The sequence below is a fragment of the Acinonyx jubatus genome, chromosome D4 (genome assembly GCF_027475565.1).
Source record: "Acinonyx jubatus isolate Ajub_Pintada_27869175 chromosome D4, VMU_Ajub_asm_v1.0, whole genome shotgun sequence".
Taxonomy (NCBI): Eukaryota; Metazoa; Chordata; class Mammalia; order Carnivora; family Felidae; genus Acinonyx; species Acinonyx jubatus.
Window position 1 is genome coordinate 13,689,726 of NC_069391.1, and position 24,629 is coordinate 13,714,354.

Here is a 24,629-nt window from a genome sequence, read left to right on the forward strand (position 1 = left end):
AAAAATTCTTAAAAAAAAGAAAGCACTGTGATGGCTGCAGAAAGAGGCTGGCTGACATCACGGAACAGATTTTTCTCTACTTGATTATTGAGAGTCTCATCTACCAAGATTGCTCTTTGGTGAGTATTTTCATGGGACACTCACATCCTTACACTCTGTACCTATTTCAGAAGCCCATAGAGAACTTCAGACTTTCTTGTCACTGAGTTTTCAATCTGCCTGAGTCCAATCTCACAGAAATGACTTCCACTGATAATGGGTTACAGCTGCATACACCCAAGCTTTTTGTTGGATCAGAAAGCATTAAGTTCACAATGGGTAGGAGAGGACATAGTTCAGGTAAATTTAGAATCCCATGTGCCTAGTATTCTCTACATGGCCGTGGAAAATGCCCTATCCAGTATCTATATTTGCCACATGAACCTGTTCAGGGTCACAGAACTTTTCTTGGCAGACAATGCCTGACATAGGGCCTTCTCTCACCCTGGGTCTCACTCAAAATTGGCATGGTATTGGTTTCTCAACACACATGTCTGAGTGGCACTCAAGCACAATACACCTTGCTTTTAATATCCAAAAAGTCCCACTGAGCATATTTAGGCCTCTGATTTGGTGATATGTAGTTCAAGGTGCAGTAATTTGCCTAGAACCAACAACCCTACATGCTCCTCAGAAACGTCACTGATGTGTGTCAGGCCCCTGAATTTTTATGGGGTTTCTCTTCCACCTCCTGGCACACATTTGTATTAGCATGACATCTGAGATTCTTGCTTCTTTCTGCTCAAAATGCTCAGCATGATGTTAATAATGGTATCCTGTGAGATGTCCACATGGTCAAGGATGCTGTGGATAATATGACAACACAGGAGAGTTCACATAACTCGGAGGTTTACTGATGTCTCTGCCAGGTAAAAGCAAACTGCTTTTGGTAATCCACACTAACTGATATAAGGAAAAGCATCTGTCACCTGTAGACCACACAACAGGGACTGTGTTCATTTGCTCTAGCAAACATACGACACCAGGAGAAGTTACTGTGATTGAAGTCACCACTTGAGAAACTTTACAGTGATTCCCAGGCATTCAACCAATGAATCTGTCTCTTATACCAGCCAAACAAGCAAAGGTATCAAACAATCTCAGGTAAGTGTACCTGTTTCAATAGCTTCAGAACTTCAGCTCAATCCAATTCCATTTGTCTTAATCTAATATTATTAGATATTAAACAAGGATGTGACAGGAATCAACAGCCTGCAGTGTTTGAGTGTTTAATGGTAACACTAATCTTTACAATCTCCACAGGGAGGTGTTATATAACTTTTTTCTTAAATGTTTGTTTATTTTTGAGAGAGAGAGAGAGACAGAGCATGAGCAGGGGCGTTTATTTTTGAGAAAGGGAGACACAGAATCTGAAGCAGGCTCCAGGCTCTGAGCTGTCAGCGCAGAGCCCAACGTGGGGCTGAAACACACACCGTGAGATCATGACCTGAACCGGAGTCGGACGCTTAACCAACTGAGCCACCCAGATGCCCCGGGGTTATATAACTTTTGATTTACCATTTTAGTGGATTTACACTAAAGTGAGTGGAAATGGATTTCTACTCACTCTGTTAAGTAGATCACCATGCTACTTCTAGCCTCTAGAAATTATTGTCAACTCAGATCTAATGTCCATTCTGCATTTTCCTCCAAGGACACAGTCATCCTACTATACGACCACAGATCCTCCCTTGGGGTGACATAGACTCCTCTTCAATCAAGGGACTCCAGGTCTGTAAACTGGCTTAGGTGTGGGAACATGAGACACCATAACCTGTTATCATGGCAACTGAAGTCAAGTTTCTGCTCACCGGGTCTAGAGGTTCCCCAGTAATGTAAACCCCACAATTCTCATTGAAATCTGAGAGTCCATTTCCATGTCAGTATTTGATGGTTTCCTATCTCACATTTAGGTTTTTCATCCATTTTGAATTTATTTTTGTGTATGGTGTAAGGAAGTGGTCCAGTTTCATTCTTTTGCATGTTGCTGTCCAATTTTCCCCAGCACCATTTGTTGAAGAGACTGTCTTTTTCCCATTGTATATTCATTCCTCCTTTGTCAAAGATTAATTGACCATATATATAGTTGTGGGTCCATTTCTGGGCTTTCTATTCTGTTCCATTGATCTGTGTGTCTGTTTTTTGTGTCAAAACCGTACTGTCTTCATGACTACAGCTTTGTAATATAGCTTAAAGCAAAAGTGAATATTATTATCCTCTCTCTGTATCCATGCCCATTTTATATAGCCCCAGTAGATGTTCTCCAACAGCCAGACATGTGAATATAGAACAGCAAGCTCTCAACCAACTGACCAGAGTACTGTAGCTACATGAGTACTCTGAGATGAGATCAGCTAAGCCTGGCCCAGAACAGCAGCAAAGGACCCTAGACTCATGAGCAAAAATAAAGCATCATTGCTTTAAGCTATTAAGGTTTGGGTGGGTTGTTATACAGCAAAAATTAATTGATTTCAGAGCACTTCTAGTCTTGGGAACTATTATTATCAGTCAGGGTCCAATCAGGAAAATCTGGGTATTTCAAATGGGGGATTTTGAGAACTGGTTACACAGGTGATAGAATTGCTAAGGAGCTAGATGGGATAGTGAGGAAACTGAGAAGCTGCGGCCATCCCAGGAGCCAGAAGGGCACAGGAAGGTGGTGGTACCAAAGCCCAGAAGCCAGGGTCATCAGTGGGGGCTGGAACCCACTGCAACCACGAAGGGCACAGCTATCTGGTGGGAGGTGCAGTCACAAAGTAGACTTTAACTTTGGCGTTACACTTTTTCTTTAAGCTCACTAGTGCCATTAAATACAGCCATTTCACCTGCTTGCTGAGCAAGCTAACATTTAACTTATTTCATTAAATAAGTTAGTGTATGTGCATAGTTCAGTGTCTGGTGCATAAGTGCTATAACTCATCATTATCATATATTTTTATGGCAAAAACTATCATTGCCCCAAAGCCTTTGCCTTTGATGAGCACCTCATTCAATGAGAGCCCAGGGACAATGTCCTGTTTACTGCTATATTACACAGGCTGCCAGAAACCTATCTCTGAATATTAATGTCGTGTTTTTATTTTTTTAACTGACTTTAGACCCAAACAAGGCCTGAAAACAAATTCTAGATTCCCCCTATTTCCCTGAGTGTAGTTGCCTACAAACCAACCCTCTCTTTGGTACTAAAACCTGATTCTAATTCATCTAAACAAAGAATTTATAAAATGGCATGTTGGGTAAGAAAATTGAACCCTCAAATCTTAGTAGTCTTAACACAAAAACAAGTTTCTCACTCACCCTACATTTCCAGTGAGGGTGGGAACCAGGAAGTCTCCTCCATATTGTCACTTGGGGACCCAGAACGATGGAGGGTCCACTATCTGTGACATTCCTAGTCACAATGTCAGGGGAAGACACTAGAGAATCATGCAGGGGCTTTTCAGTGCCTCAGCCTGGACTTAAACCATGCCCTGGGCTAGAAGATAGAGTCTTCTCTGCAAAGGAAGGGAGAACCAGATAGTGTTGACCAGCAACAACGTTTACCACAGAAACAGCGCCCAGTCCTTAGCCAATAGCTGCTAATATAAAGGGGCAAAGGGAGGGAATACACAGACAAGATCCTGCCACAGGGGTAATCTGTTTGAATACCAATCCTGATCCCATCACTCATTATCTCCCTGCTGATCTCCATACCCTTGAAAACATCTTCCAGAACATTAGTCCTTGATTTTATTACAAATAATTTCAAATTGAACCCCCTTAAGGTTCAAAATCCCAGGTAAGAGAATCTGATTAGCATGCCAGGTAGTTTAGGTCATGTGCCCATGGTTTAGTTGCAAAGGGCAGGAAGAGGAAATTTCTGCCTATTTCAGCTTCCACACTTGGCAGAAGGATGCTGTTGCTTCTTGAATTTAAGATTCCTTGTAAATGAGGGGTGTTCAGGTTTCTGGGCAGCCCAAACAAAAATGTGCCCTGTATCGTTTCAATGATTTGCATATTTACAAATTTTATATAGACAGATTTATACAGCATGTGCCCCTTTTTGGCCTGGCTTCTTTCACAGTATCATTATGCAAAGGTCCATTTAAGTTGTTGCACATATCAGTGCTGAGTACTATTCCATTGTAAGGACATGCCACATTTGCTTAGCCATTCACTTGTTGATGAACATTTGTAGTCTCTACCTTTTGGCTACTGCCAAGAAAGTTACCAAGAGCAGTCATGAACAGCTTTTTCTGGACATGTGCTTCTATTTCTCTTGGGTAAACATCTAGGAGTGGAATTGCTGGATTGTCCGGTAAGTGTGTGCTTGAACTGTTAAGAAACTGCCAAACTCTTTTCCAAGATGGTTGTGCCATTTTACATTCCCACCAACCATGGATGAGAGCTCCAATTTTCCAATTGTCATAATGCTTGGTATGGCCAGTTTTCTTAATTTTAGCCATTCTAATAGGTATGTGGTGGTATATTATTGTGGTTTTAATTTCCATTTGCCTGAAGACTAATATGATTTTTTCATATACTTATTTGCCTTCCGAATGCGTTTTGTTTTGCAAAATGTCTGCTCAAATACTTTGCCATTTTTTAATGTATTTCTTGCAATCTGAAGTTTCCTCTTCATTGTCATAACTGTTTCTGCTCCTGTTTTCTACTATACATTTTATTGTTTTAGATTTTACATTTAGGTCAGTCATCCATTTGGGGTTAATTTTTATACCTGGTGCAAAGTACTGATCAAAGTTTGTTTTGTTTTGTTTTTTCTTTTGTTTGTTTTGGGTTTTTTTTTTCTGCATATGGATATCCAATTGTCCTAGACCCATTTTTTTTAAAGACTATCCATTCACTACTGAATTATCTTTTCTTATTTGTCAAAAATCAATCATCCATATATGTGTAGATCTATTTCTAGACTTCTGAGTTTGTCCCAATGATCTGTATGTCTATCTTAAACCATATGGTATTAATTACTGTATCTTTAGATCTAAAATTATGCCAAAATAGAAAGCTTATTAAAAAATGCAAAAAGATAGAGACCTAACAGAAAATGAACAAAAGCTACGGTCAGTTTACAGAGAAGAAATTACAATGGATCTTAAATGTGCAAGAAGATTCTCAACATCAGCCATAATAAAACAAACACAAATTAAGGCTGCGCTAAGATACAATTCACACCCTCAAATTTTCAAATACCAAAAACTTTAACGACACACTTTATATTGATAAGGATGTATGAAAATGGGTACTTTTACCCACTGGTGGCATGAGTTAAATTGGAACGACCCCTGTGGAAAACAATTTGGCAACATTTACTCATTTGTTAAATGGGTATAACCTTTGACCCAGCAAGTCTGTTTCTAGAAATTTATCCTGCAATATAGTTCAATAAGTGTTCACAGATCATGTTCAACTATTTCCACTGTGGCATTTCTTACAATGGCAAAGACAATAAACAACCAAAATGTCCAGCAATAGAGAACTGGTTACATAAATGATAAAGTCCTATAATAAACCACATTTCACTAGCAAAAGAATAAGTTAGATGTATGAAATGTAATGGAATGATCTTCAAAATATACTGATAAGTGAGATATTCAAAGTGCTGAAGAATTATTTTAGGATGCTGCCATTTGTGTGAAAAGGAAACCTATACACATTAAAAAATATATATGCCCTTATAGGTGCAGAATAGTTATGGAATATAAAACTGAACAGTGGCTGTCCTTGGGGATGAGATAATGGAGTCAGTGCTGAGGGAGAAGATAAGCATTATATAACTTCTCCTCTGTTTGAATTTTTTTTGCTGTGTGTGTATGTGTGTGTGTGTGTGTGTGTGTGTGTGTGTTTCAATTAGAAAATCTATTTTAAAAGAAATGTATACTAGGGGTGCCTGGGTGGCTCAGTCGGTTAAGCATCTGACTTCGGTTCAGGTCTGATCTCACGGTTCGTGAGTTCGAGCCCCGCATCAGGCTCTGTGCTGACAGCTCAGAGCCTGGAGCCTGCTTCCAATTCTGTGTCTCCCTCTCTCTCTGCGCCTCTCCCCTTCATGTTCTGTCTCTTTCTCTCAAAAATAGACGCTAAAGTAAAAAAAAAAAAAAAAGAAGTATATACTAAAGGTATGCCATCTTAAAACAAGAGTGATTATCTCAGGAGAGGGTGATTATATTTGATTATCATTTTCTTCTTTATGCTTTTAAGCACTTAACCAATTTTATAACATGAAAATGTGCTATTTCTATAATCAGAAAACTAAGTACTCTTAAAACATTCTAGAAAAGGGTAAAAAGGGATTAACTTTACCTAATTGGACAATGGCTAAAAGAGGATGAAGAAAAAGATGGTGTACTTTTTTTTTGGTCATTCATTTACACATATATACACACAGCACACAATTCGAAATATATTTCTGCAAGTAAAAATCAGTCATCAAGAAAGGTAAGGAAAGGGTGCCTGGCTGCCTCAGTCGGTAGAGCATGCAACTTTTTTTTTAATAATTTTTTTTAAATGTTTATTCAGTTTTTGAGAGAGAAAGAGAGCACATGTGCAAGTGGGGGAGGGGAAGAAAGAGAGAGCCTGACAGCTGCAAGATCATGACCTGACCCAAAGTTGGACGCTTAACCAACTGAGCCACCCAGGCACCCCAAGCATGCAACTCTTGATCTCGGGGTTGTAAGTTGGAGCCCCACACTGGGTGTAGAGATTATTTACAAATAAAATCTTTAAGGGGTGTCTAGGTGGCTCAGTTGGTTAAATGCCTGACTCTTGATTTTGGCTCAGGTTTTGATCTCACAGTTGGTGAGATTGAGTCCCACATTGGGCTCCATGTTAGTACGGAGCTGCTTGGGATTCTCTCTCTCTCCCCCCCTCTCTCTGCCTCTCCCTCTCTCTCCCAAAATAAAGAAACTAAATTTAAGAAAGAAAGAAAGAAAGAAAGAAAGAAGGAAAGAAAGAAAGAAAGAAAAAGAAAGAAAGAAAAAAAGGTAGGTAAGGAAGTACAACAAAAGAAACTAAAAGCAAACCATCTTTTAAAATCCTTTTTCAAATGGGACAAAGTTCTACCATCTGGTAGCAATGCGAACTTGCAACCACATGAATCATTATAACAGTATCATTGTGACTTTTGAACGCTTTCATCATCAAAAGAGTCTGGTGACATCACCATTAGCAAAAGATTCAAACACCAGGAGAGTATTTTACAATATCTGATTTTTTTTTATGAAGACCCAAAAATATGATGATTGGGAAACATCCTAGGACTTCTAACATCACGAAAACTAATGGTAAGGTTCTTAGGAAGAAACTATGAAAGGTTGGGTGATCTGGTAAAATCATATGTAGGGGTCATCCTCAAACCTTGGCCTTGAAAGTATATTGTGCAAAATAGATGACACTTCAATATGGGGCTCAAAGTCACGACCCCAAGGTCAAGAGTCACATGCTCCACCAACTGAACCAGCCAGGTGCCCCATGGGTAAACAGAAATCCTATTTAACACCTTTAACATAAGCTCAGTGCATTGGCTAGAGCCAAATATTCTATGTTAGTGCTTAATGCCTTTAATTTAGACTTTTAATCACTGTTTACAAGAATATACCTCTCAGAGAGCTCGTATATATTTTTAGTTTACTTGACCTATAGTCTTTGAGTAAATTATTAGTCTCAATACCTTTGTGAGGAAAAACTATATAAAAATCAACTTTGGAGGTAGAATGTATTCCAATACATAAAAACATCTTCATAAGGACCTCATTTTCTTTTCACAGAAGCACAAATGAAATAGAATGAGAGTTTTATTGAATTTCCTTATTCAGGGTGATAAAGAAATACAAAAGGAACATCACACTGTACCTAATCTAAAAAGTATCAGTTGGCATACTAAAAGAGATCTTTGCAAGCACTTCACACAAAACTTAGGTTTCCCTAAATCTGCCTTCTTCCTTAGGCCAAGCATTCTAGACTCAGCCAAATTTCCATAAATTAATTTTATAATTAATTAGTTATTAGAAGATGGCAAGGAAGTTGTTTCTTACTTTCCAAAAAACTCCTTTTCTCCTTTTTTTTTTCTAGGAGAGAATGAATTCTAAGTGGAAAATGCTGTTATTAACTTCATTTGCTTTATTGCTGATGTTGATTAAGCATCGCTCCCGGTAAATATGCAAGATTGATGAGTCATCATCTTTAATGATTGGCAGAGTTGACCTAAAATGCTGAGTTTTGTCCAAAAAAGGTTAATAAACACTCCCTAAATTAATCAGAGAGTATCTCCTCTTTGAGGAACTGATTAAATTATAAATATATTAATTCTTTCATTTTTCAACATTCAACAAATATTTATTGAGTACCTTTTTGGTGCCAGGTCCTGTCCTAGGTGCTGGGAACTTATGCAGCTTTACATTCCAGGTCGAGAAGATGGACGATAAGCAAAGAAATCTATAATACAATGTTAGGAGCTTTGTATTGGTTTTACTGTTTATTTTTGAGATAGAGAGACAGAGCATGAGTGGGGGAGAGACAGAGAGAGAGAGGGAGACAGAATCTGAAGCAGGCTCCAGGCTCCGAGCTGTCAGCCCAGAGCCCAACGTGGGGTGGAACCCATGAACCACGAGATCATGACCTAAACCGAAGTCAGACTCTCAACTGACTGAGCCACCGACGCACCCCAGGAGCTTTGTATTTTATATAATAAGGCTACGAAGAAAGAAATAAAGCAAGATAAGAGAACAGAGAGTGTTGGGGGACTATTTTAGATACATCTTAAGCTATGACAATAGGAACACGACTCAAAGAAAACTACTATCGAAATATAACTGTACTGGAGAACAAATCTGTTAACCTGCTAAAGTTCTCTTACAGAAAAATTCAAATTCTTACCTCCTCCATGCCTTCCTCATCTTTATGGTCTTTTTAAATAAGCAATGCAATGTTACCGAATGCTATTTGAAAATCAGCTATATTGTGGGAGCTAATGTCTTTAAAAATTAACCGTATTGTTTTGGTATCATGTTCTACATGTTATTTGTCCTCCTAGGGTGTTATGCCTTAATAGAAAGGTCTATCTTAGTCAAAAAGGAGATAATAGACCAGAAGCTCATTGCAGGCCCGGATTCCAGAACTGGAATGTCCCATCAGAACCAGATGCTATGCATTCCAGAACTGTAGCATTATGCCTGGCATGTAATAGATGTTTAGTAATCACTCGGCTAACAAATGAGTAAATGAATGGAACTGAATTCTAGATTTTTTGTTATTCCAATTGCAATAGGCGTTTGTTCAAATTTAACACTAAAATGTCTCTTTTTATTTATGTGAAGAATAAAGAACCACCTAGAGAAGATAGATCTCTGCTGGTAAGAATCTGTTCTGTAAATATACTACAAACTGTATTGAGGGCAAACTGGCTGGAGTCGAGTGAGTTCTAATGGTAATGGCAATCGGAAGGCGCATAAAACTGAATTCTCCCGGAGACAACCACTGACAAATTTCTTGGGTATCAGTTCAGAAATAATCGGTGCATGTGCATATACACATGTATGTGAGTTTGTATGGACATGTATATGTGCACATCTCCAAATTTTGCTCCTTCAACACATTTACCTGCTTATACCAGATAAATTTTAGACATTTGCTATATTTGAAGTACCTCTGTCCAGGGTATTTTTCTTTAGATTGACAGCCATCTGTGGTCCACCACGTTTTCTACCATTGACCATTGTGTAGGACCCAAAAAATTATTAAAACCAAACCTCAAAAAAAAAAAAACCTGTTCTTAAAAGTTCTCCTTTTGTCACTATACATGTTTAGTGCAGTTAGGCATGGAAAATTTGGATTTTGAAAGAGTATGAGTCTTGAGCAATCCTATATTAAAATATCTTTGGTTAAAAACACCTCCGAAATGTCAAGATGGGATGCACTTTCAAAGTCATTTTTTAATATTTGATTTTGAAATAATTACAGATTCATAGGAAGTTGCAAAGATAGTACAAAGAGGTCACATGTACCTTTCACTCAATTTTCCCCAGAGTTACATCTTACGTAACTGTCGTGCAATATCAAAATAGGAAATTGATGCTGGAACAATGTATGGATATAATTGTATAACATTTTATCATGTGTAGATTTGTAGATCACCAAGGTAATCAAGATACAAAATGATTCCATCACCACAAAGATCTCCTCTGAGCTACCATTTATACGCACCTCAACCTCCTCTCCTCAACCCTTCTAATCAGTAGTACCATTAATCTATTTTTATCTTTACAATTTTGTCATTTTGAGAATGTTTTATAAATGGAATCATACAGTGTATGATCTATTGAGATGAGCTTTTTTCACTCAGGATAATGCTCTTGAGATCCAACCACCTTGTAGTGTATCTCAATAAATCACTCCTTTTTTATTGCTGTGTAGTATTCCGTAAAGGGACGTACCAAAGTTTGCTTAACCCTTCACCTACTGGGGGACATTTTGGGTGACAATTCTTTTCTTCCAGCACCTGAAAAATATTTTTCCACTTCCTTTTGGGTCCATAGTTTCTAATTAAAAACATCCATTTCATTCAAATTATTTTTCCCCTCTAGGTGAATCATTTCTTTCTGCTTGTTTTCAAGATTCTTTTCACCTTTAGCTTTCAGAAAATTGGCTATCATGTGCCTTAGCATGGATTCTTTTTGAAGTACGCTTCACACCCAGCATGGAGTGCAACACGGGGCTTAAACTCATGACCCTGAGATCAAGACCTAACCTGAGGTCAAGAGTCAGATACTTCACTGACTGAGCCATTCAGGCACCCCAGCATGGATTTTTTTATTTTAGGTTTATCCTGTTTGGGGTTCATTCAGCTTCTTGAATCTGTATGTTTACGTCTTTTGCCAAATTTGGGGGCATGTTCAGCCATATTTTTAATTGTTTTTCAGCCCCATTTTCTTTCTTTCCTTCTGGGGTTCCAATTACATGAGTGTTAGATCTTTTGTTTTTGTTCCATGTGTCCCCGAGGCTTGTTCTTTTTTTTTCTTCAATTTTTTCTGTTATTCAGTCTGCAAGTTCACTGATTCTTTCTCCATCCTCTCCATTCTGCTGTGAAGACTATTTATTGAGTTTTTATTTCAGTGTTATATTTTTAAGTTCTAAAATTTCCATTTGGTTCTTCTTTATATCTTCCATATCTTTAATAAGACTTTCTATTTCTTTACTGTGACTTCCTATTTTTTCATACATTTCAAGTGTTTGTAATCGCTCATTGAACACTGCCTTTGTCAGATATCCTTGTTAGACAATTCTAATATCTGTGTTATCATGGCATCTGTAGATTATCCTTTCTCATTCAAGTTGAGATCTTTTCTTGGACAATTTGGGGGTATTATGAGACTGGATCTTATTTAAATCTTGTGTTTTCATAGGCATCCTCTTAACACGGTGCTAGCTGGGAAATAGGGTGGCACCCCTGCATTACTGTCGGTTGAGGGATGAAATTTTAGGTTCTTGACTCTGCCTCCCTTGAAACCCAGTGGGGAGGGGCTCCTTGTTACTAATGAGCAGGGATGGGAGTTTGGGATCCCCATGTGCTCTCCATTGATACAACCACAGGGGGATTGAGTAGTGGTGACTGTTTTAATACCCACTAATCCCCTCTAACTCCACACCAGTGAGGAAGGAAGGGAATCCCCATTATGGCCTGGTGAGAGTACACGTCTAGGCTCCCTACTTGGCCTTTGCTGGAAGGATGGAAATAGAGCCACGGATTTTCCTGTGGTATTGGGTTGGAGAACAGTGAGTAGTGTCTACAGATTCTTTGCCTTGCTAGGATGCCCTATTCCTGGCCCTTCGGCTATTAAGAGCAGCTTTTTCTCAGGGCTCTTTTTTTGTCTGTACCCACTGGCATTTCTGAGTCGCACCTAATCTGAGATACATGTGGCAGAAAACCCAGGGAACCCACTGCCATGTCAATCCTTGAGTCCCAGTGCACCTACCTGATCTGCTTTCTTCTCTTTGCCTTTCACTCATTTGTTTACTTCACATATAATGTCCTGGGTTTTTAGCTATACTTAGTGGCAGGATAGGGAAACTGAGTACCTAGTCCATCTTTCTGGAAGTACAAATCACTTAAAGTTATTCTTATTTTACAAAATATCCCCAACTTATGAAAGAGAAGCCCCCTTATAACCTTGTTAATTAAATACTTAACTTAAAAGCACAACAAAAACTTAGGTGGGTCCTATTTTTAAACGAAAATCAAAGACAAACATCTAGACCCCCTACTCCAACCCCTTTATTTTAACATGTAATAAAGTGTCTATCACATAGTAAGCTACTAATACTTGATAAATGAATTACATAAATCTGTATTTTTGTCTGAATACACATTATTTTTCCTGCTTTGTTAATTTTTAAAATATATCCCCCACTCAAGAACCATACTGTTCCCTGCCTTCCCACCTTTGGCTATGACCTCTTCACCCCACATCTCTTTCCTGAAATAACCCTTATCCTTCCAGACCCAGTTTACATATTTCATCTCCAAGTAGCTTCCCTTAACCCCACATTTAGGTTGGATGCCCCATCTATATGCTCCCATGGAGATCTGTGTTTTCCTATTAGCAGTTACCACTCTGCACTATAATCATCTATTTAATGTTGTCTTTTCAGCTAGTCTATTGGCTTTTAGAGGGCAGGAACTGATCTAAATGTTCACAGTTCTAGAACCAGCATCAAACAGTGCCTGCCGTGTTACAGGGACACAATAATTATTTGCTGAGTAAATGGATTACTCTTAACTTGACTTTCTCTTTGTACCCAGGGAAAATGAAAAAGAACTTCGGCTCTCAGACTGGTTTAATCCCAAGTAAGAAAGAATATTCTACACAAACACACACTAATGATAACAACAACAACAACAACTCAATTTAAATGGGGGAGGATTTTTTTCCATCATCAAATTGTACCTATCCTGGGAGCTTTCCAGGCCTTGGCAGTTTTTAGTTTAAAGTCTTTTATATATAAACCTAGTGTCTATTTATCTAGAATCAGGCAATTGAGGGTCATAATGAGAAAACTGTTATCTAGTTTAATGTTCCTGGTTTTATTAGGAGAAAGAAAAAAAATCTTTTTAGTAACGGCCCAAAAATGCCATTAATGACTCCTCTTGATTTTGGCATTAATACTTGGGGGGAAATCTCATTCTTTTTTTTTTTTTTTTTTTCTTTTTTTTGAGGTGGGGGAGGGGCAGAGGGAGAGGGAAAGAGAGAATCTTTTTTTTTTTTTAATTTTTTATGTTTATTTATTTTTGAGAGAGAGGGAGAGACAGAGCGTGAGCAGGGGAGGGGCAGAGAGGGAGACACAGAATCTGAAGCCGGCTCCAGGCTCTGAGCTGTCAGCACAGAGCCCGACGCGGGGCTCAAGCTCACGAACCGCGAGATCCTGACCTGAGCCGAAGCAGACGCTCAGCTGACTGAGCCACCCAGGTGCTCCAGGGAAAGACAGAATCTTAAGCAGGCTCCACACCCAGTGTAGAATCCAACATAGAGCTTGACACAGGGCTCAATCCCCCAACCCTGGGATCATGACCTGAGCCAAAATCAGGAACTGAATGCTTAACCAGCAGTTTGAAATAGCAGTTTGAAGGCTATTGTAAATAATGTTTTGATGAATATCTTTGCACATATATTTTTGTACACTCTTGTGTGAACTTATCCATATCATTAGATTAATTAATCTAATCATTAATGATTAACCATTAATCATTAGATTAAGGATATAGATTTAGGAGCACTTGGGTGGCTTAGTTGGGTAAGCATCCAACTGTTGATTTCTGCTCAGGTCGTGATTTCACAGTTTGTGATTCAAGACCCCTAGTAGGCTCTGCACGGATAGTGTGGAACCTGCTTGGGATTCTCTCTCTCCCATTTTCTCTGCCCCACTCTCTCCCACCTCCCCTCCCCTCTCTATCTCTCAAAATAAATAAATAAGCTTAAAAAAAAGATTTAAAAATTTTTAAAAATGAGATGCAGACATTTTAAATTTTTACTCAGGTTGCTAAATTGACTTTTAATAATTATACCATTTATTTTCTAATCTATAGTGGGTGAATGTTAATTTTATTTGTTTTATAAATTTCCATTTTATTTTAGTTGTATCAAACATTTTTTATTGGCAAAACTATTAGTTAAAATGTCTCAATTTAATTTGTACTTCCATAATTATTGTTCAATTTGATCATCTTTTATATGTGTTATTTATATTTCATCTTCTGTGAATTCCTTTTTCATATTTATATTTTTTTAAATAACCTTAAGTGCACACAATTAGATTCATAACAATCTTTGTGGGGTGCCTGGGTGGCTCAGTTGGTTGGGCATCCGACTTCAGCTCAGGTCATGATCTCACAGGTTCATGAGTTTGAGCCCCGCATGAGACTCTGTGCTGACAGCTCAGAGCCTGGAGTCTGTTTCAGATTCTGTGTCTCCCTCTCTCTCTGTCCCTCCCTGGCTTGTGCTCTGTCTCTCTCTGTCTCAAAAATAAACATTTTTTTAATAATAATTTTTTAAAAAAAATTTTTAATAAAAAAATTTAAATAATAATCTTTGCTACATGACTCACTCTCATCATTAGGTTTTTCAAAACCCAGTCATTATTTATTTATGTGCTTTCTCACTTATTTCTGTTTTCTTTTAAGTTTATTTATTTTGAGAAAAACAGAGCAAGCAGGGGAGGGGCAGAGAGAGAGAGGGAGAGAGAGAAAACCAAGCAGGCTCCACACTGTCAGCACAGAGCCCGCCTCGGGGCTCAAACTCAGGAACCATGAGATCATGACCTAAGCCGAAACCAAGAGTCAGATGCTGAACTGACTGAGCCACCCAGGTGCCTCTCTTGCTTATTTTTAGTGAAACAAAACCTCAACATTCAATAACTTCAACATCCAGCTATCCACCTCTGTCTTTCCTAGGACCCCCATTCTGTCTCCTCACCCTCTAGCCTTGAAACAACCTCCATCCCGAATCCTGCTTCATCATCCCCTTGCTTTCTCTTGTTTTAAGTGTATATCTTCCATTTGTATTCTGGAACAAGTATATTTTAAAATTACAGCTGTTTGTAATTTTTTAAAGAAGATATAATACCACGTGTAATCTCCAGGGACTCATTTTAATATTAGATTGCTAAGATTCATCCAAATTGCATATGACTGTCATTCATTTTGATGGCGGCATTACAGTTAACTGTAGAAATATACCACAGTTTGCTCATCCCCTGCCTTATCAGTGGGCACTTGGACTGCATCTAGATTTTTGTTATTTTGAGCCTTAAGAGGTAACACTCTTGTAAGAGGCCTTTCCAAAGAATGTGTTTACGATAGGAAAAAAAATACGTAGATAAAATAGCTGCCCGATTCTTTCTCTGACCTCATCTTCAACCATTGTGTCCCTCACCCACTCCTCCAATCATACTGGCTCCTTGTTGTTCCTCAGAAACACCAAGCAAGCTCTCACCTGGGGACTTTGCACCTTCTGTGCTCTCTGCACGGACTACTTACCCTCCAAGCAGCCAAATGGCTCATTCTCCCACTCCCTTCAAACGCTGTTTTATCAGTGAAGTCTTCTCTAGCTACTCCCTTTCTCCCTTACCCAGATTTATTGTTCTCAGTTGCTCTCCCCAACATCTGACATACTGTATATTTGCTTGCTTATTCACTTACTATCTGCCTTTCCCACAAGAGTGTGCCTAGAAAAAAAAAAGCCTAGATATAGTAGGGGTTCGATATTTGTAGAATAGATAAATACATGAGATCTTCTGTCTAATTGAAGTGACAGCACCTTCATAACAATGTAAAAGTAGTGGGAGAAGGCACTGCACTTTATTATTAAGCATCATATTGGCTTTTAGTTTAAAATGAAATGACCTCTGCATTATGGAGATATGAGGGAAGAAGCTCATTTTTGGTTCTTATTAAGTACAAAAAACTATAAGCTTAAAGTAAATATGTGGGAATAAATGTCTCAGAATAGCCAAGAAAGTGTGAAAAAATAAGAAAGTTAAAAGGATTTTGCCTAGGGGCACCTGAGTGGCTCAGTTGGCTAAATGTCCAACTCTTGATTTCAGCCAAGGTCACGATCTCATGATCATGAGATTGAGCCCCACACTGGGCTCCACACTGGGGGTGGAGTCTGCTTAAGATTCTCTTTCCCCCTCTGCCCCACCCTGCTCATGCTCTGTCTCTCATGCTCTCTCTCTCTCTCTCAAAAATAAAATTTTTAAAAGAGAGGGTTTTGCCTTAAATAGTCAAACATTTTGACATCATTGTAATCAAATCAACATGGAATAGATCAAAGGAGTAGTGAATCCAGAATTAGGTCACAGTATGTATCAAAGTTGATATATAACAAAAATGGCATCTTAAAAATCAGTGAGGAAAGGATAGATTAGTTCATAAATTATACTGACACTATTGGTGATCTAAGTGGGGGCAAAATGGGGCATTAATCCTATGGCATAAAGATAAATTCCTGATAGACTACAGATTTAAGTGTAAAAAATAAAGCAATAAAAAAAATCTTGCTAGAAAATCAGTAAGACAGGGGCGCCTGAGTGGCTCAGTCGGTTAAGCGTCCGACTTCGGCTCAGGTCATGATCTCGCGGTCCGTGAGTGCGAGCCCCGCGTCGGGCTCTGTGCTGACTGCTCAGAGCCTGGAGCCTGTTTCAGATTCTGTGTCTCCCTCTCTCTCTGACCCTCCCCCGTTCATGCTCTGTCTCTCTCTGTCTCAAAAATAAATAAACGTTAAAAAAAAAAATTAAAAAAAAAAGAAAATCAATAAGACAACATGTAAAGTCTAGGTAAGAAGGAAATCCTCTTAATCCATGCTGAAAACCTACCACCTATTTAAAAAGATGTATTTCACTATATACAAATTTTAAACTTTGATTTGGTTTAAAAACAAATTAACAATTCAATAGAAAAACATGAAACTCACATTAGAGGTAGCCAACGTGTATAAGAAAAGATACTCAAGTTCACTAGAAATTAGAGAAATGTAAAATAATGTAGTAATGAGCTACTGGAATCTTTTTAAAGCCATAATCTAATAGTATAGGGAAAATGCTGGTGGGAAGGTGAAGTATTTCAGCCTTTTAAAAAATAATTGGGTAAAAACTATGAAAGATGAACACATGAGGTTCCTGGGTGGCTCAGTCAGTTAAGTGTCTGACTCTTGGTTTCGGCTCAGGTCATGATCTTGAAGTTTGTGAGTTAGAGCCCCACATCAGGCTCTGCACTGCCACTGTGGAGCCTGCCTGGGATTCTCTCTCTCTCCCTTTCTTTCTGCCCCTCCCCTGCTCACACGTGTGCACGCATGTGCTTGCACTCTCTCTTTAAAAAAAAAATATTTTTTAATGAACATACATATACAGCAATCCTATTCCTGGGACTAGCCATTAAAAATAACAGCAACAAGGGGAGCGTGGGTGGCTCAGTCGGTTGAGCATCCGACTTCAGCTCAGGTCATGATCCCACGGTTCATGGGTTCAAGCCCCACATTGGCTCTGTGTTGACAGCTCAGAGCCTGCAGCCCGCTTCTGATTCTGTGTCTCCCTCTCTGCACCTCCCCTTCCCATGCTCTCTCTCTCTCTCTCTCTCTCTCAAGAATAAACATTAAAAAATTTTTTAAAAGATAATAGCAACAATACCTAAGGACATAAGATTAAGGTTTGTTGCATCAGCTTTTATAATGACAGAAATTCCAGGAATAAAATGTATATACCTAGTCATAAGAAAATGGCTAAACAAACTGTCCACACCTTGGAATATTATGCAGCCATTACAAAGAGTGAATAAGAACTTAGTCCAGATAACCTGGAAGGATTTCCACAAGGTTGTGATGAGTAGAAAGACAAGCTGCAGGAGTATGCGTTATCTCATCATAATAAACAAGATTTAAAAAAAATTTATTTACTTATTTTTGAGAGAGGGAAAGAGAGAATGCGTGCATGAGCGAGGGAGGGGCAGAGAGAGGGAAAGAGAGAACCCCAAGTAGGCTCCATGCTGTTAGCCCAGAGCCTGACTCTGGGCTCGATCTCACCAACTGTGAGATTATGACCTGAGCCAAAATCACGAATTGGACGCTCAACCTACTGAGCCACCCAGGCGCTCCAAAATAAACAAGATTTTTAAAGCCTGCATATGTGTGTGTACTTATGTATGTGCGCATATTGTACACATGTTATCTATACAATTGGATATGAATATGGAGGGAAAAAGAAAAGAGCACAGATGAGGCTGCAAATATGGCAGGCCAACAGCTAGGAAGAGGAAAGCGGAAAGCTACGTGACGTGATGCAGGGGTAGATGTGGGAAACATACACCCTGGAAATGCTCTAGTACTCTCATGGTTCTGTCTGCTTACGGTATATTTATCTCTGCTATATCACTTTAGCTTCTTACACTTTTTAGACTCATGCACAGTTCCTTAAAACTGTATATAGGTCAATATAGCCTTGATTTACAGGAAGAGTCCCCATCCTCTCTCTCCAGATCTATTTTTCGAACAAATTATAACCTCCCATATTACTGTCATGAATCCCATCTCAGCAAATCTTAGGAACACCTTCTAGCATTGAAATCACTTCTAATTCAGTGTAGCACCTATTCTCTTTTTATTACGAATGTGGATATCTTAGCCCATATATATGATTTCCCTCCTTCGTTAGTATACTTCTTTGTAAGTCACACCTATGATAGTCTACAGTACTATGACACTTGAGCATACTATCTGTGTACCTTCCTTCTGCAAATTTTCATTGTAAGCAATATACTTATGAGCAGGTCATTTTGTATCCTGTTGAACACCCTCTGCTTGGGCATGGTGAGGTATTTTCTAAGCTCCTCAGATACTGAATCTATCAGGGTATGAGAGAAACAACTCAACTAAGATGACGTAACTTTAGTGAAGGAATGGTTGGCAGAGATTGGAACAAGGTTAAGAGACCCAACAAAGGACATGGAAGCATCCAGAGGCTTCAACAGTAAGAAGCTCTCATCACCCTCGGCCCAAAGGGACAAGGGAAGGGATGGTGCTCCTGGAGACCAGAGATTTCTGGAACCATGAAAGAGCTGCCCAACAGAAGCTGTAGCTGCATATGGACACAGCCACTGGCAAGATCTCAACAAAGCTGGGAGAGAAAAGAGGAAAAGAGACAACTTGTTTTCCTGCCCTCTGATCTTACGTGGGTACCTCCCATTAGCAGAACCCACTGCAAGCCACAGGGCAGGGAACATTGGGTGATCAGTCTGCTCCCAAGGCAGGCCAGGTAGAGAAGGCTAAGGATGGACAGGGGAATTGTAAATGGAGAATAACTAACACAATCCACCTTTTTGACTTAGATGGAGAAGCTCATGTTCCCCAAACACAAGAAACAAAGTCACATCAGCTAGCGGGTATCATCGAGGTGATGGAAATCTAGCCATATTCCCACTGGAAACCTAGATCGTAACATCTGCCATCTCTAGTATTCTTCACGTAGGTGGCAAAGGGGAGAAAATAATTAACATAGCGGATCACGACTACAGTCCTACCTCTGTAGCCGTTCAGGAGGCTGGCAACAAAAGGAGGCAGTTAATAATCACCATTCCATGGTTTCTTTATCCTCTGCTAATCCCTTTGATGGTCAGAGTTTCTATTCGATAGGGTTACTCAAACCTCCATCCCTGGAGAGTCTGGTTCCCTCAGTGGTCTGACCTTATTGAGTTGCCTCAATTTCCCACTGACCATTATTACTGGAAATGAGGTAGCTGGGGGCACTCCCAGAGAGTCCTTTGCATTCCATATGAAGCCCTGCTTGCCATCCTTGTATAACCGCATCTTCCTATCTTCTCGGTGATGAAGATCAGTCATGCCAACCAGTACAGTAATGCCATTTTCTGCCTGTTGGCTCAGCAGCATGGGGAACCATCAGTTTCACAGAACCATGACTTTCTCCCTAGAGCAAAGACTCCTCCCTTGGGAACTGAGAACTCTAAACACACTGGACCCAAAGTCACAACAACAGCAAGCAAACATTCTATAAGTGAATTATTGGATGTAATCGTGAGCAGGGACATCCTCACATCCACCTTGTTTTGTGAACTGTGCATTCTAGCTTTGGAAGGTACAGTATCTCACGCTGCTCATTGAGTCAAAGCGGGAATGGCGAACTACTACAGAAAAGTACCTCGGCCTTTTCAGGGAGTTGTCTCGGAACTAACACTGAAAATGAGATTTCCCTGGCTAGTCCACTTTCTACCAGGCCACGTGCCTCAACACAGGGAGGCACACAGACCAGAGAACTTTGTGGAAGTGGCCAACTGCCACACACTCTCGCCATGAAATGGGTAGCTTAGACAGAGGCAAAGTTATGTGTGATACGAAGGCAACTAATAAGATATTCTGCAAGTCAACAAAGTTGGCAGATTTGTAGGCATGAAAAGCAAATCCCTACCCAGAACATAAAACGTTCCCCTGAGGGAAAAGTGTTGCCCCTTTCTTTATGGGGTCTGATATAATCAACCAGCCATCATTTGGCTGGCTGGTTCCCATGGGAAATGGTGTCACCCTGTGGGCTCCAATTGGCCCCTGCTGTTGGCAAGCTGGGTGCTCAGCACTGGCTCTAGCTTGGTCTTAGCAATGGGATGTCCATGTCACTGAGGCCGTGCATAATCCCCATTGGACTCCAAGTAGCTGGGGCCACTTTATACAGAGACACTAAGTCAGTCACAAGGGAGACCGGGCAAGGTGTCTGACTGACACCCAGAGGGCAGATTATCTTATCCCCCTGATTGCTGAGCATGTCCTTTGCAGAGAATGCCCCCTGGGCAGCATTTACCTTCCAGGTAAAGAGTTTCGTACCTGTAAGAGAAACCTAATGACTCTAAATCTCTTCTACTCCTTCCTCTTCTGTTTTATCAAATAATTTCTAAACACAAGTTTTTAACTGCCTTCTGCTTTCAGAGACTTTTTCTTTCGTTCTAATAGCAAATCTTTAATCTTCAGACCCTTTCCCATTCTCAAATAGATACTGATTAGCCTCTGTGATGTGCCTAATTTATAAGCATCATCACTGTGATAAGGGTACATCTGTCCAATATTAAAGTGGAGTCTGAGACTTTTGAGTCAAATACAAGTGTATGGCCATAAATTCTAAGTATAAGAAGGGTTTAAAAGTAAATGTATAAAAAAAATAAATGTGTAAGTTTGAAAAAATCCTTAAAATAGTAAAAGGGGGTACTTTTCAAGAATTTTGTTATTATTATTAATGTACTATTAAGGGTTGCCAAATTCTACCCTTGTCTGGGTCTAGATTTGTAATTAAAACCTGTAATTACCAAAAGCAAAATGGCTTCACACTTTGTGTTCAATTCCTTCCAAAATGAAGGCCTTAAGTTGCTTTATTTTTATTAAAAATTAAAAAAAAAACTTTAACATTTATTTATTTTTGAGAGAGAGAGAGAGAGAGAGAGAGAGAGAGAATGAGCAGGGGAGGGGCAGAGAGAGAGCGAGATACAGAATGTAAAGCAGGATCCAGGCTCTGAGCTGTCAGCACAGAGCCTGATGTGGGTCTCGAACCCACAAACCATGAGATCATGACCTGAGCTGAAGTCGAAAGCTTAACCTACTGAGCCACCCAGGCACCCTGGCCTTAATTTGCTTAAATAGTTTAATGTCCTCCCTCCAACCAAACTGTTTATTATTACTTTTGTTTCCTTATTTTGTTTTTTGGGGGGTTGTTTATTATTCCTAATTCTGCTTCTGCTGTTATTTTGTTATTATTAGAAGCAAATGTAGTATCATCTCCCTTTTTGGACTAATCTTATTTTCTTCCAGGTTACACTGATGGGCCTACAGCATTAGGAAGGGTAGGAAGAAGGTACTCTAGGAAAAGAAAAAGGAAGAGAAAGATGAGAAAGGGGTAAAAAGAAAGGAAGACATAAGCAGACAGTAGTGCTTTCTGTTTTAGGCAACAATCAGAGAAATGTTCAGACAACGAGCTGTCGGTTTAAGCTATAGTCAGAGCTCAAGGAAAAAAATCCCTGGGCTCAAAAGGCAAGGTTTTTTTGTGATCTCTACACCCAACATGGGGCTCAAACCTACAACTCCATGCTCTACTGACTGAGCCGGCCATGTGCCCCTCAAGGGGCAGTTTGGTATAATGACCAAAGCACAGATTCGGAAAGCCAACTGGCTGATTATGAATCCTGATTCTGCCATTTATTAGCTGTGTGACACTAAGTAATTTACTCAACCAATCTGCGCCCAAGTTTCTTCATATGAAAAATAGAGATAATGATGGAATTTATATTATAGGACATTGCAAGGATTAAATAAATAGTGTAAAGCACTTAATCACCATGCCTGGCACTTAGTTAAGTACTTTATAATGATTAGCTACTATCACTTGGAGAACAACATTTGCTGTCATAATAAGTGGTACTCTCTTAATCGTTTTTCTTGTTTGTTCAACAGAAAACGTCCTGATGTGAAAACGACAACTGATTGGTTTGCGCCGATCATCTGGGAAGGAACTTACAACAGACAAGTCCTGGAAAAGTACTACAAAAGGCTGAACATTACCATAGGCTTGGCTGTATTTGCTACTGGAAAGTAGGTGCCACTAACATTCATCCTTTTTTATTTTGGAAACATATGGATAAGCACCCGTGAACTCTCTATCCAAACAGCCACTCATAATTACCCCTAATCATGATTTCTGGCTGGTCTGCATAATTATTTGTAGTGGTTATTTTCTCCAGCCATGGCTGATTTCTTAACACGACTTGGAATCTTTCTATTAATATCCATTTAGCTCACTTTTCCTTTCTTCTCAATAAATTTTATGGCTTTTCTCAGCCCCCGCTCCCCAAGCTCACTACACCCTCTTTCGCTAACCAACACAGTTAAGCTCTAAATGCAATTTGAACCCACCTACCTACTGGTAGTTCTTTAGCAACAATGTTCTCCTGCAAGTTTAAGTGACATGTCTTCTCCTGATGAGTTTTAGCAAAGTGAATGTTTGGTCTTCCGTGTTTCACAGGTTTGTGGATCAGTACCTGGAAAAGTTCCTCCAGTCTGCTAATAAGCACTTCATGATTGGCTACAATGTTATCTTTTACATCTTGATGGATGACTTCTCCAAACTACCTCCCATAGAGTTAGGGCCCCTTCGAACATTTAAACTATGTACTGTACTCAAACAACATGTGTGGAAAGACTTCAATTACATATACATGAAAAACCTGGATACGTACATCATAGAACATATCCAACATGAAGTCGACTTTCTCTTCAGTATGACTGTAAACCAGATCTTCAAGAATGACTTTGGGGTGGAAACCCTGGGTGAGTCTGTAGCTCAACTCCATGCATGGTGGTATTTTAGACATGCTGAAGATTTCCCCTATGAGAGAAGACCTAAATCAGCAGCTTTCATCCCTTTTGGAGAGGGAGATTTCTATTACCAGAGTGCAGTTTTTGGTGGCACACCCCGTGAGGTTTTAGCCTTCATTAAAGAATATCAAAAAGGAGTTACCAGTGACAACAGAAATGGACTCAAGAGCATATATGAACATTATTTAAACAAATATTTGTTTATCAATAAACCCACTAAGTTGTTATCACCAGAATACAATTGGGATCCAAATTTTAGAACTCCCCCACAAATTAAACATGTGAAGATAGCATGGCATTCAAAGAGCATTTGATGGTTGTATCATTAGGTTTATGGATTAATAAGTGAATCACAATAATTCCTCAACTACGAAACATTAAACGTCTCCGTGTTTTTGGAAACTTACAAAAATGTGCAATCTTCCAAAATAAATTGTTTTTCTCCTTGCAGTTTTAAACCATCTAAATCTACCTAAATTGGAGTAAGAATAAATGGGTGTTAATTTAATATTAATGCACAGTGGTGTTATTAGCTACATATTATAAATAATGTGGAAATACTTTTGGAGGCACAAAATGAAGAAACACTCCTGGTTCAGAAAATAAAGATGGGTGGATGGATAGATAGATACACATGTACACACACACACACACGCACGCACACACACAATGTCAAAGGGATATATGTAAAGGGAAAAAATATTCATCAACTCACTCATTAAAAACTCTGTTTTTCAGTGTTGGGAGATACAGTGCTTGTAAGTATTCTCAGTTAGCATTTAATCTGTCTAGTATCTGATTGAACTTAGGTGAACTAGAGACATTCTACCAAATACATCTTACTTTTATGGTTGCAATGATGTTGGGTGCATGGTTTTTAATGCTACAGGAATTTATTTATTTATTTATTTATTTATTTATTTATTTATGAGAGAGAGTGCGCGAGTGGGGGAGAGGGGCAGAAGGAAAGAGAGAGAGAATCCCAAGCAGGCTCCATGCTCAGCAGAGTCTGATGAGGTGCTTGATCCCATGACCCTGGGATCATGACCTGAGCCGAAATCAGGAGTTAGACACTCAACTAACTGGGCCACCCGGGAGCCCCAGGGACTCTTTTGTAAAGAGCTATCAACTTAACTCCATGGTAAATATATTCTTTTAGGTGCAGTCAGGGATAGAAAAAATGTTAAGATATAT

General features: G+C 39.3%; 1 protein-coding gene and 1 long non-coding RNA gene across 16 annotated transcripts in view; one reads left to right on the forward strand and one right to left on the reverse strand.

Moving 5' to 3' along the window:
• The window catches only part of LOC106986625 (uncharacterized), a 94,155-nt gene that overhangs the window by 32,878 nt on the left and 36,648 nt on the right, over positions 1 to 24,629 (reverse strand). For all 10 annotated transcript variants that reach the window (XR_008290975.1, XR_008290974.1, XR_008290973.1 and 7 more), the window contains one exon: positions 8,379 to 8,466. This is a non-coding gene — a long non-coding RNA (uncharacterized LOC106986625). The remainder of the gene's footprint in view (positions 1 to 8,378; positions 8,467 to 24,629) is intronic.
• LOC106986624 (glycosyltransferase 6 domain-containing protein 1-like) lies at positions 17 to 23,905 on the forward strand. 6 transcript variants are annotated; one of them, XM_053204693.1, is made up of 7 exons: positions 799 to 1,143; positions 1,694 to 1,770; positions 8,104 to 8,183; positions 9,348 to 9,383; positions 12,830 to 12,874; positions 22,515 to 22,652; positions 23,083 to 23,902. In XM_053204693.1, exons 3-7 carry the CDS (start codon positions 8,110 to 8,112, stop codon positions 23,747 to 23,749), a joined length of 960 nt encoding a protein of 319 aa, XP_053060668.1. In that variant the 5' UTR covers positions 799 to 1,143; positions 1,694 to 1,770; positions 8,104 to 8,109; the 3' UTR covers positions 23,750 to 23,902. The 6 variants fall into 6 exon arrangements, with proteins under 6 accessions (XP_053060671.1, XP_053060670.1, XP_053060668.1 ...); XM_015084798.3 differs by lacking the exon at positions 1,694 to 1,770 and having other exon boundaries at positions 800 to 1,143; XM_015084797.3 differs by lacking the exons at positions 799 to 1,143; positions 1,694 to 1,770 and adding an exon at positions 7,016 to 7,316.

Excerpts from the sequence above, each read along its gene's own strand:
- LOC106986624 (XM_015084797.3), top strand. Across the intron at positions 9,384-12,829 it reads GAGAAGATAGATCTCTGCTG|GGAAAATGAAAAAGAACTTC; the intron begins GTAAGAATCTGT and ends CTTTGTACCCAG. Across the intron at positions 22,653-23,082 it reads GCTGTATTTGCTACTGGAAA|GTTTGTGGATCAGTACCTGG; the intron begins GTAGGTGCCACT and ends CGTGTTTCACAG.